At 35.9% G+C, this 13,379-nt stretch overlaps 1 protein-coding gene across 2 annotated transcripts; it reads right to left on the reverse strand.

The window, feature by feature from the left end:
• Positions 1–97: 97 nt before the first annotated feature.
• Positions 98–10,182, reverse strand: agpat4 (1-acylglycerol-3-phosphate O-acyltransferase 4 (lysophosphatidic acid acyltransferase, delta)). 2 transcript variants are annotated; one of them, XM_052151044.1, is made up of 9 exons: positions 10,032–10,182; positions 7,102–7,320; positions 5,849–6,018; positions 5,500–5,661; positions 5,088–5,241; positions 4,536–4,638; positions 4,209–4,284; positions 2,507–2,605; positions 98–773 (listed from the first exon to the last, which is right to left on the reverse strand). In XM_052151044.1, the coding sequence occupies exons 2-9, from the start codon at positions 7,277–7,279 to the stop codon at positions 750–752; spliced, it is 966 nt and encodes a 321-aa protein (XP_052007004.1). In that variant the 5' UTR covers positions 7,280–7,320; positions 10,032–10,182; the 3' UTR covers positions 98–749. The 2 variants fall into 2 exon arrangements, with proteins under 2 accessions (XP_052007004.1, XP_052007003.1); XM_052151043.1 differs by having other exon boundaries at positions 2,407–2,605.
• Positions 10,183–13,379: the final 3,197 nt, after the last annotated feature.

The raw sequence follows: 13,379 nt of genomic DNA on the forward strand, positions 1-13,379 counted from the left end.
ATCAGAGAATGGAGCTAGAGTTTGGCAATACATCGACTGACTGTATGTACGTACATTCTAATGAGTGTTCATTGAAGAAAGTATACAGACCTGGGACTGACAGTCACTGTAGAGATTTAATTTTTTTGTTAAAATATGGTATTTTTGTGTTTATTTTGCCTTACTGCAGAGCCCACTGTTAACAAGACATATTTAAGCCTATAAGTAGTGGTGCTGCATCAACCCAGCTTCCTGCTGGCCAATGGTGTGCCTTTACGATCTGGGTGTGAGAGAGCATAACCAATTAATTAGAGGGAAGAGGCCAGTCTGACTCCGCCTTCTGCTGCTACACTCGGACAAAAAGAAAACAAGCTTCTACACAGGCATCAACGTTGTTGGTACTCTGCTCCTTCAACAGTGTTTGCAATATTTAAAAAAAAAAAAAATATATTAATAAACAGACCATTTTTTTTTTAATGGCCTCCATGTTTCGTTCATGAATATGTGGCGAGTCAAAAGTGTGTTAAAGGTTGACTTTCTCTCGAGATACACAGGGGCTGGATCACTTTTCCGAGTTCCTCATTCTTCCTCAAATTTCACTTTGCAAGTGTTGCCACTTCTTGTGTTGTGAAAATACCCTCATATTGGTAAATAGCTCATCACAGTAGCATGATTTTGTTGCTTTGGGATGCCAGTAATTCCTTAGTTATTGTTCATCTGCACAGCTTTGTTCCCATAGTTTGAACCCTTGTCAATCTCTGTCTGTCCGATCATCCAGCGCATACCAACTGATGCTGAAAATGAAGGGAAAGATTTGTCAGTGCCACAGTACAACAGCTAGTCACATTAGCATGCTGCTTATAACTAAAAATGTCTGAAAGCACTAATGTCCATGATATCATTTATTGTTATATCAGTGACAAAAGAGAGTTCCCACAGGCATGGTAAACCTGAAAATTTGTTTTCCAGGCCTGAAAAATTAATAGTGAATATAGATTTTTCGGTAACCCTTTTCAATAAGGCAATACATTAATGCATAGGTATCATGAACAAACCATTTTTACAGCATTTATCAATATAAAAAATATTGATGAACATTAAACTTTTTTAATATATAAATATACGGTGATTTTTTTTAATTCTAACATTGTTTTGTAAAGATGATTCGAGTTCGCTTATAGCGCTGTTACCAGATGCACCGCACATACAAACTATATATTTAATTCAATCTCAGCATTTTGAGGTTTCATTTAAATCACACTGGGTCATGTAGTGAACTGCTTATCGGGAGGCGAGAAATTACCAAAAACACACTGAAAAGCTAAAATAAAAGATTGAAATGGGGGTGGAACAATACAATAACATGTTTACTGTAATATTATAATAATGGACAAATCGCTTACATTTGTTATGTTCTGTTGTGCAGCACTTAATGTTGAAAAATGTAAATAATATTCATTTGATTTAAAGTATTAAAATTATGTCTAATTTAAAAATGAAATTCAAACTTTCGAAAATGGAATTCAGAAGAAAAAAAAAAATCCCATCCAATTACCACAATATACATGACCTCTCGTGTGTGTGTGTGTGTGTGTGTGTGTGTGTGTGTGTGTGTGTGTGTGTGTGTGTGTTTTGTTTAAATGTTACAGCTGTTGGTGTAAATTTCCTGGAAAAATGTGCCTTGAAAAGAGTGGGAACCCTGATATACTACTGTTCTTGTTAACATGCAATTTTAATGTTAATGCATTAGTTTGTAGAAATGAACATCCAAAATTAAAAAAATGCTGCAAGAGTATCCATTCATTATTAATTCACGCTGACTAATCTTAAAATTCAACCTTATTGTAAAGTGTGACCAATTTTTCTAGTTATGCTGGTTTTAAAATATAACGACATCAAATTGTACTAGGTTAAAAAAAATTAACCCAGTAGTTCCAAACAGCTGGAGCAAACTTGTGAATGTGCCATTCATCCATGCACTTATGAAGAGCAACATGCAGATCCAGATTCAATACATAAAAGTGGTTGATATACTTTATACTTTACTGTTATAGCACCTATTCAGCCTCCGTTTATGTATTACATTTTTTTGAAGGAAAAAAAACCCCAGATTGAAATAAAATAGCAGTACATAATTTCTTAGTTGTTCAACCACAGAAGACCCCAATCTTGAAGGGATGGTTAACACACCCTGATACAACAAACTTTTAAATTAATTAAGAAAAATAATAATTTCCCTAACATTCTGCATAACATCATTTGTGTTCCACAGAAGATTTATTTTTATTCTTGGGTAAACTAGCCTTTTAAATGTTTAAATTCCATATCTATTTCCTTATTTTTCTTGCTAATATACAAGCTTTAATTATAACCAAGGGGGGGAAAAAAAAATAAAAATACCCTCCCACTGTCTTTTTCCCCAAGTACCTGCCACACAAATTACAAATGTAGAGATGATACTGAAGGTGGACCCTGACAGCAGTAGTTGTAGCAGAAGCATGCAGAGAGGGTAAACCAGCACACAGACCCAGAAGAGCCAGTTCAGCAGGGACCAAGGCCGGCGTGGGGGGCTCATAGTGGGTCCTGGAAACTGACCTGTCTGTCTGTAATCCTCTTGGAATTGATCCTGTGAGAAATTACACAAAAACAACATATTAGTTTCCACATTCTAAATAATTACTTGTGGTTACACAGATGCCATTAATGTAAAGTGACATTACAGCCATTATCAGCCAGGAGGTAAAAAAAACAAAAAGGTTAGTTCCAACAGTCATGTAAATCCTGTAAAAATTATTTTAGTTTTCCAATTGCTAAACTTTGACTTAATGTTTGAAATATATATTTTTCTAGTATGCCCTATGCTTTTCATTGACTAAAAATTGCTCGTGCAGTTTATGTAGTGTTTGTAATGTAGTCTTTCTTGAAAGGCAGAGTAATGTCCAATTTTTGGGTAAATTGTTCTTTTGAGTTGGTTCTTTTCAATGAATTAGCTGAACTGATTCACAGATTCGAATGAATGATTCATAAGCAAATTGATCTGAATTGGAATATTTGGAGAAAATCTATATTAAAGGGTTTTAGTTTACCAAAAAATAAAATAATGCTCTCATCATTTATTCACCCTCATGCCATCCCTGATGTGTATGACCTAATTCTACTGAACACAAACTAAGATTTTTAGAAGAATATTTAGGCTCCGTAGGTCCATACAATAAAAGTGAATGTTACCAGACATTTGTACTTCCAAAAATCACATAAAGGATACATAAAAGTAATCCATATGACTCATGATAGATGTGGGTGAGAAACCGATCAATATTTCAGTCCTTTTTTTCCTCTAAATCTCGACTTTTACATCTGAAAGCCACATATGGTGCCTATTTATTTTCACTTCCACATGTGAAAGCGTAGATTTTTAAACTGTGTCTCACTCACACTTATCATATTACTTCTAAAGATATGGATTTAACCACTGGAGTCTTAAGGATTATTTTCACGTTTCCTTTATGTGACTTTTGGAGCTTCAAATGGTCTGATCACCATTCATTTGCATTGTAAGGACCTACAGAGCTGAGATATTCTTCTAAAAATCTTAGTTTGTGTTCAGTAGAATTAGGTCATACACATCAGGGATGGCATGAGGGTGAGTAAATAATGAGAATTTTCATTTTACTATCCCTTTAAGTAATCATGAACAACTGGAAAAGTCATGAATATTCATAAAAGCTTAAGTTATGGATATTTCTGTTGCAAATACACATTTTTCAAGTTATGCTTTTAAATATATTTTATCTGCAATTAATTGCTTTTGCATAGAGTAATACTTGAAAGCCATAATGATGTATAATTAAGGAGCGGAGGACAATCAAAACTCATGGAAATTTACTGGTTAAACTTTTCTTGTTCAAAGGCATCTGATGTACTTGCACTAGACATGGTTCCCACTTCCCATGCTTTTTGACAAATGCATTTCCGTAACTTTTTCAATTACTTTTCTAGGCGTTTTTGATTACTGGATATTTATTTATTTTTTTACTCATTTATTGACAAGAACTGAAGCAAAAGAATGATTTACTGATCAACAGGTCAGTATCAATATCCATGACTTCAATTTCCTGATATTTCCAGGTTTTCTATGATCTTGAAAACCCTGACTAGACTTCAAGAGGGAGAAGTCCTATTGAAATACAATGTAATGCCACTTCAAAAACACCTCAACCTACACCTACCTTCTCCTGATAGAGTTTGTGGAGCCAGGCTGCACATTCCGACTCATCCTCTGGGATTAAGTCCAGAGGAATCCGCCTAACAGACACAAATGAAGGTTTATCTTGCAAAGGAGCAAAGTTCTTTAATGGACTTGGTAACACTTATATTGTAAGCCATAAGTGAAATTTTATGTATTTGATTATATTTATATGACTATGGAGACTGCATATCGAACTTTCCTATATCAGGAAAAGTATTCAAAAGAACACATAATGAACAATATGCTGTTAAATATTGCCGAAACGGCAGGGTGAACATCTCTATTATTAAAAAAAAAAAAATCTTACCTCACATATAAATCAGCATGGTACTTCCTACCGTTGAGCACTCCAAGTAAAGTTGGCATTTCGTTGTTTCTGAAATTAAGTGTAGAATCGTACACAGCAGTAACTACAGAGGAGACACAAACCAACTCATTGAGTCCACACAGGCTACATATGTCATCAAGACTTCATCTTTTTTTCTCCCCAATTTGGAATGCCCAATTTCTAATGCGCTCCAAGTCCTTTTGGTGGTGTAGTGACTCGAGGACGAATCTCAGTTGCCTCTGCGTCTGAGACCATCAATCCATAAGGCTTGTTGAGCGCGTTAGCAACTGGGCCAATTTGGTTGTTTGGGAGACCTGTCTGGAGTCACTCAGCATGCCCTGGATTCTAACTCATGACTCCAAGTGTGGTAGTCAACGTCTTTACTCTCTGACTATGAGACATCTAATTTGAGACAACTAATTTATGATTTATCCCATCAACCGAGGGATTTGCCTTAATTTTCCAAAATCATTGAAGGATCAATAAAAAGCCTATAGATTCCTCATTACTCAAAGGTCAAGTAGCTCTCACCCGTTCCCCGTAGGTTCTGGACTATTAAGCAAAAGCCTTTGGTCCGAGGTAGAAGATGGTACTTGAGTTTGGGGAGACCCTTCTTCTCTGCCACCTCCATACTAATCTTGTGCTTCTTCTCAGTGAATCGTGTACCCTCACAGTGCAACAGGAACTATAGATATATCAAGTAAACATGCCCTGTCATCACCAATCAAATACAGCAAAGGAAAGTCAAAGACTCGGTAATGTGTCAACCATAACAAGGATATAGGGTACTTGTGAAAAGAATAGTTAACCAACAGAATATGTGTTCGAAAGGCATGAACTACTCATTTAACTAAAAATGATTCGTTTAATTTGTGGTTTTAAAAAATAAAGATCTAGTAAAATCCCATTGGCATCAATTTGTACAACAAGTTCACAAATATACCCAAAATTTTTCGGGGTAATCCCAAAGGTTGCGCAGACTCTGCACTACTGTCTTGCGATCCTCTTCCCACTTCCTTTTGCAGAAGACGATTTCCAGGAAGTACCACATCCAGCCCATCACAGGAACATAGGAAAGTTCTTTCTTTGCCAACACTTTTGAGCTCTGCAATAAAAATGTGACAAAAACAATTGTGAAAGTACAGCAGTCAAATTACAATATGGAAATTAGTATTAGTTCAATACATTTTTAGCTACTGTACTTAAATCGCAGCTAAATTTCATTTGGAATCACAATACTAGTTGTGTTGAGAGAGGGCAATTTATTATCATTTGGGCTGTTTTTGTCTTACCCCTAAAATACCAAATCGGTCACAGACGGTCCAACCGCACAAAAAATCGATTTCAAAGTTATGATTGAGGACAACAATGGCATTTTCTTTGCCATAGAGATGATAGCTTTCCGGATCTGTGTAAAGTGTACATTCTGTTCCGGACCACCATTCCAACAGTGCCACCATTTCTGAGGAAACACAGAAAAAGAAGACAACTGAACATATGATGTATTTATTTGGAATGCAGAAGGTATTAAAAAAGTGCATCTTTCTTCTATCAGCCATTCAAAATGAATGTAAATAGACGTTGAGATAATTTGCAATATCCAGAACCATCACAATTTCCTGTTTTTTGTCACTCTCAGTGTGTGCTGTTTTTTTAAACAGGAAATAATTGTTTCATATTGTGTGCCTCCTTAAAGGGATAGTTCACCCAAAAATGAAAATTCTCATCATTTACTCATCCTCATGCCATCCCAGATGTGTAGAAGTTTCTTTCGTCAGAACACAAACAAAGATTTTTAGAAGAATATCTCAGCTCTGTTGGTCCTTTCAATGGAAGTAAATGGTGACCAGAAATCTGAAGGTCCAAAAAAACAGATAAAAAAAAAAACAGCATAAAAGGAATCAATAAGACTCTGGTGGTTAAATCCATGTCTTCAGAATCAATAGGATAGGTGTGGGTGAGAAACAGATCAATGTTTAAGTCCTTTTTTTGTTATAAATCTCCACTTTCTCTTTCACAACTGACAGTCAAATGTGGCGTCCGTTTAGTCTCCCTTTACATCTGAAAGTGGAAATTTATAGTAAAAAAGGACTTAATATTGATCTGTTTCTTACCCACACCAATCATATAGCTTCTAAAAACATGTATTTAACCACCAGAGTCTTATCGATTACTTTTATGCTGCTTTTAGAACCTTCAGATTTCTGGCCACCATTCGTTTGTATTGAAAGGACCAACAGAGCGGAGATATTCTTCTAAAAAAAATGTTTGTTTGGGTTCTGCTGAAGAAAGAAAGACATATACATCTGGGATTAACTATTCCTTTAAGCTAGCTTCGTGGTACAGTATGAACAATGTGCTGATATTATACAATACAATAGCATTTGGATGCCCTCAAAGCAAGCAGACATGAAAACTCTGAATTTAATTTCCTGGGGTCTTTAAAACATCTGATACTATGTTCTGATTGTTGCTTTACTCAATATGTTGCTTTTTAGTAAAGACAGAAATATTACTACGCTGGTGGCCACTTTGCAGGACTTACGGCTAGTAATGGAATAACCCAATCTGCAGTTGATCTTGCGTGCAAGCTGCTTGTTAATGGGCCACAGTGGAAGAGTACAAAGCTGCAGCAGGTTGATTATAAACCCACTGACCAGGAACACATAACAGATAATGAGATGGCACAGGAACTGAGTTTTCAGCAATTTAAGGATTCCCATCCTTATAGTGTAGTTTTGACGTCCCTTGTCTCAACAGAGGCCTGTGCAGAGGGAAAATATATAAATATACATTCAGTTTGGTGACTTCATCCTATTAAACAGAGGCTTGTTTTCATAAATAAATGTAGATGGCATCTCCCAAGATGTGGCACGTGTAAAAAAAAAATAAAAAATGTATTTGAAATATGAAAATCTACCCAAGCCAGTATTCAAATAGTATGGTTGCAGCAAAGGGGAAGAGAGTTCATATTGTTTCTCGGTTCCATTTTTGCCCATCAATGTGAAAGTTGTAGGAATGGTTTGATATTTTTTTTTAAGCTTTCTATATTTTGGTTTTACTAACTTTTACATTTCCCAAAACCACTGGTCCTGTTGCTTTTTGTATAAACCTGATCAAAGGGTTTATTTTTAAATTAAATGTCCTGTCAAATACCTAGAAACTTCCACAACTGTAACGTTTTGTTATTCTTCTGGTTTCCTAGAATCAGAATCAAGATAATCAAAATAACATCAAGAAAATAGATATTCCCTAAAGAAATATGGTACTGTAGCTATTAAGTGCTAGACCACTTGTTTTGCTTCAGGACTTCAGGATTTACATTGGACATCAAGTGGCAACACAACATTGTGTTCGGCACAAACCACGTCTTTCCTTGTTGCCAGTGAACCTACATTTAATGTAGTCTTGGTCGTATTTTCTAATGGCTTGCATAGTTTTGTTCATGGTTTTTGAGGATGAAGGCACATCATGACATCCCAGTGACAGATGAATTTGAGCCTAAACACAAAGTGATAGTTGACCCAAACATGAAAATTCAAATTTACTCTCTATAATGCCATCCCAGTATGACTTTCTTCCGCTGAAACAAAGATTTTTTGAAGAATATTTCAACACTGTAGGTCCATACAATGCAAGTGAATTGTGATTAAGCCTTTCGATCTCCAAAAATCACATAAAGCAAGTATAAAAGTAATCAATATGATTCCAGTGGTTTAATCCATGTCTTCTGAAGCAATGCAATCACATGAGGAACCAACCAATATTTCAATCCTTTTTATTTTTTTTTACTATTAATCTCCACTTTCAGAATGCAATGTATGTTTCTCACCCACACCTATTTTATCAATTCTGAAGACATAGATTAACCAATGGTGTTTTATGGATTACTTTTGTGCTTCCTTTTTGGATTTTTGGAGCTTGAAAGGCCTAGTCACCATTCGCTTGCATTGCATTAGTTTGTGTGAAGAAGAAAGTCATACGCATCTGGGATGACATGGTGGTGAGTAAATGACAGAATTTTCATTTTTTGGTGAACTATCCCTATGATTATTTGAGTTTGACTGAATGCAGAATTGACATCAGCAACAAAAGATATGGGATGTCCTACCTTTTTTAAGTCCAATTTTTTAAATCTTATCTATGCAAGATAGATGTATTTTATTATTTGTACTTTAACAGTTTCCCTGCTGTCTGTGACCTTATCAGAACAGAGCTGCACATGTAGTAAGAGGCTGCAATGTTGTCCATATACTCTCAGCTACTGGTGATGGCAAGGTCTAATTTATGGGAAATTATTGAACCATGGACACAATGTGTATTTTTGTGGTGTTTACCTACTAGGCTATAGTGTGTCAACATTTCACCATCTACTAAAAAGCAAGATAATTCTATCCTTAAACATTTGTACAAACCACAGGATATCCCCTTAGTTTATTAAATGTCCTACTTTTTAACTAATGGGCCATTAATTAGGGTGAAATGTTGATCATATGGAATACTCAGTAAATACAGATTTTTTTAAAAAGGTATTCTGCACACATAACAGTGAGCTATTAACAAACATGGCCATCATATCCTCTTCTTCTAAAAAGTCTTATGTGAACTCGTGCATAGGCCTACGTTTTAAATGTTCACACAAAGAATGAACCAGATTATTTCTTAGTTAAGAAAAACAAATAAGAAATGCATACAAATTCTAGGGTGCCCACATTGTCTTCATATTAATAAATTCATTTTTACACGCACTGAGTTTATAATAATCCATGCAACTTTTACGATTACTTTAAAACTCGTATTTAGACGTCGCAGCGCGCGTTATGACATACGTTTGTTAAGTGCGTGAGGGGCCGTTCCCACCAAACTAGTTTTTCGTCTGTCAGCGCCGTTAATCCAGTTTTGTTTTCTGTGTAAACATGCGTTGCAATGCGTCTCGTTGTTTTTTCAACTTCTCGCGCAGGAGCGCCGCGTTGTTTTAAACGCCGTGCCAAGCTAAAAAGAACTTCAGCTTTTAAAAACTTGAGACGCCTGCGTTCAGTTCGTTGCGTGGCGTCTAACTTTTTAGCGCAAGAACGTGTTCGGTCTGAATGGCACTTATCACAAACGCGTCTTATTCAGACGTCTGTACTATTGGTTTCAATTCAGGGTGTGCCTTGTTTAAACTTCCAAATGGACCTAATTTAAACTTTAAAACGAATCATTTTATTCCTTTACATTTATGTTTACTCACTAATAGTAAGAGTGTCATTCTAAAATACACTGCAAATACAATTTGTGGCAGCAGACAAATCTCTTATGCCCATTTCAGTCCAATTATTAATTATGTTTGTCTATGTCTCAAGCATCAAGAGTGAACAGACACTTTACTGAAAACAAAACTCGAACACACTTTTACGTTGATTTGTAAGTCGCCCACAACGCACAGCACATCACTTCATCTTTCACCAGAAGACAAAACCGAGGTGTAAATTTTACCTTTTGTTTAGATGAAGTGCAGACGTCTGGTCATAACTATAGAGCGTCGCCCAAAATGATCACCGAGAGATGTGAATGAATTGTGTTTTAAGATTCCAGAGTTGGTAGTGGAAAGTGAGACCATACCACACCCCGGCACCAAGACGTTGCGTGAACAGCAACTGGAAAGTGGGCAGGGACGTTCATTATGTCATTTCCTCTATCCACAGCCAACGCTCCCCAGAATGTCCTTACACAGCTTGCTTTCCACTATTCGCTTTGACCAGCAGCTGTATATAATTGCCAACCAAGCACGTTGGCAACTGGATGGCATCACCATAACGTGAGGCTTACAACCCAAATGCAAGTGAATGGGTACCAACATTTTGAAGCCCAAAAAGCAAATAAAAGCATCATAAAAGTAATCCATATGACTCCAGTGGTTTAATTCAAATATTCAGAAGCAATATAATTGGTGTGGGTGAGAAGCAGATTTATATTTAAGTCCTTCTTTACTATAAATCTCCACTTTCACATTTTTATTTTGTTTTTGGCAATTCACATTCTTCATGCATATTGTCACCTACTGGGCAGGGAGGAGCATTTCTAGTTACAAAGGACTGAAAGGAATAGTTCACCCAAAAATGAAAATTCTCTCTTCATTTACTTACCCTTATGCCATCCCAGATCTATATGACATTGTTTCTTCAGTAGAACACAAATGAAGATATTTAGAAATATATCTCAGCTCTTTTGGTCCATACAATCCAACTGAATGGGTGCCAACATTTTTAAGCTCCAATCACAGCTGAAAATCACATAAATCAACATTAAAGAAATCCATATGTCTCCACTGGTTAAATCAACATCTTCAGAAACAATATGATAGGTGTGGGTGACAAACAGATCAACATTTAAGTTAATAAATTAACTTTTTTAATATAAATCTCCACTTTCTCTTTCACAACTGAAAGTCACATGTGGTGTCTGTTTCCCTTTACATCTGAAAGTGGAGATTTATAGTAAAAAAATTGCTTATTAAATAAATAGACTTTGTATTATTATTTTATTTAAACTCCTTAAGAATAACTGATCCAGCAAATTTACATTAAAATAACACAAGCATTAACCAGTTAAAAAAAAACAAAAAAAAAAAAAAACGCAAGGGGTTTAAAATAATTTAAAAACGATCTTTATAATAATTAAAAGCTTTTATAGACTATGGATATTAAGAGATGTTACATGTTTTTGTTTATAGAAACAGATTGCAGTTGCAACTGGTTTAATTTACACAAAATTACACTTGGCAAACCTCCATATTTGTGATGTATGAACTGGTTCTGGTCTGCTTTTAGCGAAGTGTCCATCTGTTGAACCTTACGGAAAACGGCCCTTTGAAGGAGCTATTTATGAGCCCTTCAGTTAGGAACGACCCTTCAACATGGCCCTTCAAAGTGCCCTTCGGCGTTTGGAACACAGGATCCATTTCCACTTTAACTTTTACATTATTCTTCTTGTGTTTTTGTTGATTCACATTCTTCTTGCATGCACCTCCTACTGGGCAAGGAGAACAATTTCTAGCAAAAAGTTACTTAAATATTGATCTGTTTCTCACCCAAACCTATCATATTGCTTCTGAAGACACTGATTTACCACTGGAGTCATATGGATTACTTTTATGCCGCCTCTATGTGCTTTTGGAGCATTAACATATTGGCACCCATTCACTTGCATAGTGAGGACCTAGAGCTGAGATATTCTTCTAAAAATCTTAATTTGTGTTCTGCAGAAGAAAGAAAGTCATAAACATCTGCGATGGCACGAGTAAATAATTGTGCATATAAATAATTTTTGGGTGAACCATTCTTTTAAATAACTTAAATCTTCTCATAGCTCTCAGTTCAGCTTTCATTTCTTTTGACATTCTCTAAATGTTGCCAGGACCAGTCTCTCCACTTGCATCAAAAGCAACAGCAAGACCCCTGTTATGAAAATACATGATTTAATCAAGGATCCACATACCGACACTGAACAAGATGTAACCTCCCTTTTGTCCCCATAGGCTTTACCACTCATCATCCCAGTGCAAAATAAGTGTTGTGTATTATGCCCCAATAACTATCGCCCTGTTGCAAACTCTATACATCTCAAACTGTTTTGAGAGGTTTGTCGTTGGCCATGGCACACATCCCAGTTACACTGGACTAAATCAATGTCCATGGACACAACCACTCCAGGGAGGATGGCACTGCATCCACTGTCCACGTGGCTTCTGTCATCCTTGTCATTCCTATTTCAGTTTGAGTCTGCTATTTTAACAGTGATTGGGAGTTTTCCCCAGAATCAGAAACTGAACAAACCCTTTGTGTGGAGAAATGGGGGAGGCAACAAGAAATGGTTCATCAATAGTATAACTGTTCAGATTGATTAATGAATGAAGTAAATTAATAATAAGGGCATTGACAACATTCTAGGGCAGCGGCTACATTTACTTGACTGCAATAATCCCACTATTGACTGTGCCTGGAGAATGCATTGTTCAGATTAAGCTGTTTACATGGACATTTTATGGAAATATTCAATTCATATTTCTCTTTACATGTTACAGCGTGCATCCAAATTGAAGAAGAGTAGCACTGAACCCACCGGAATAAAAGTGGTGAGTTTAGGAAGGGTGAAGAAGGATAAGCCTTCTCAGCCAGCTTGTTGCAGACCTGAAAATGCCCATCTCTGCTTTTGATATTTTTTTGGTTGGTAAACTGATAATCTCATGTGGAAAAAAAAGAGCAAAAAGTGTTACAACTGTACTCTAGTAACTATGTTTATTGGTGGAGACTGGTTACCATGGTAATTTGTTGTAATAAAGGGTTGACCTGAAAATGCCCATCTCTGCTTTTGATATTTTTTTGTTGGTAAACTGATAATCTCATGTGGAAAAAAAAGATCAAAAAGTGTTACAACTGTACTCTAGTAACTATGTTTATTGGTGGAGACTGGTTACCATGGTAATTTTTTGTAATAAAGGGTTGTACAAGGCAGGCTAATTTGAGTGATTATTTCACTTTTTAAACTGTTTTTGGAGACTTTATTGGGAGGCTCTCAATAGTCATTTGAGAAATCCATTTATCCATTAAACAATAAATGATTAGCTCGTTCTAAACATGCGTTTGAACAGATACAATAACGAACAATTTAACAATCGGGAAATGAATTATCATAATATGACGTCAGCCAAAAGAATGACAACGGCCATTTATAAATATAGTTTTACGATTTCTCAACTAATTGGTCGATTATTGAGTGTGACATAGGCTACACGTTTGTAGATCCGCAACTGTCTTTAATATTTAGTAATCAAGTAATTTTGTA

The sequence above is a fragment of the Xyrauchen texanus genome, chromosome 20, assembly GCF_025860055.1.
Source record: "Xyrauchen texanus isolate HMW12.3.18 chromosome 20, RBS_HiC_50CHRs, whole genome shotgun sequence".
In the NCBI taxonomy this organism is placed as follows: domain Eukaryota; kingdom Metazoa; phylum Chordata; class Actinopteri; order Cypriniformes; family Catostomidae; genus Xyrauchen; species Xyrauchen texanus.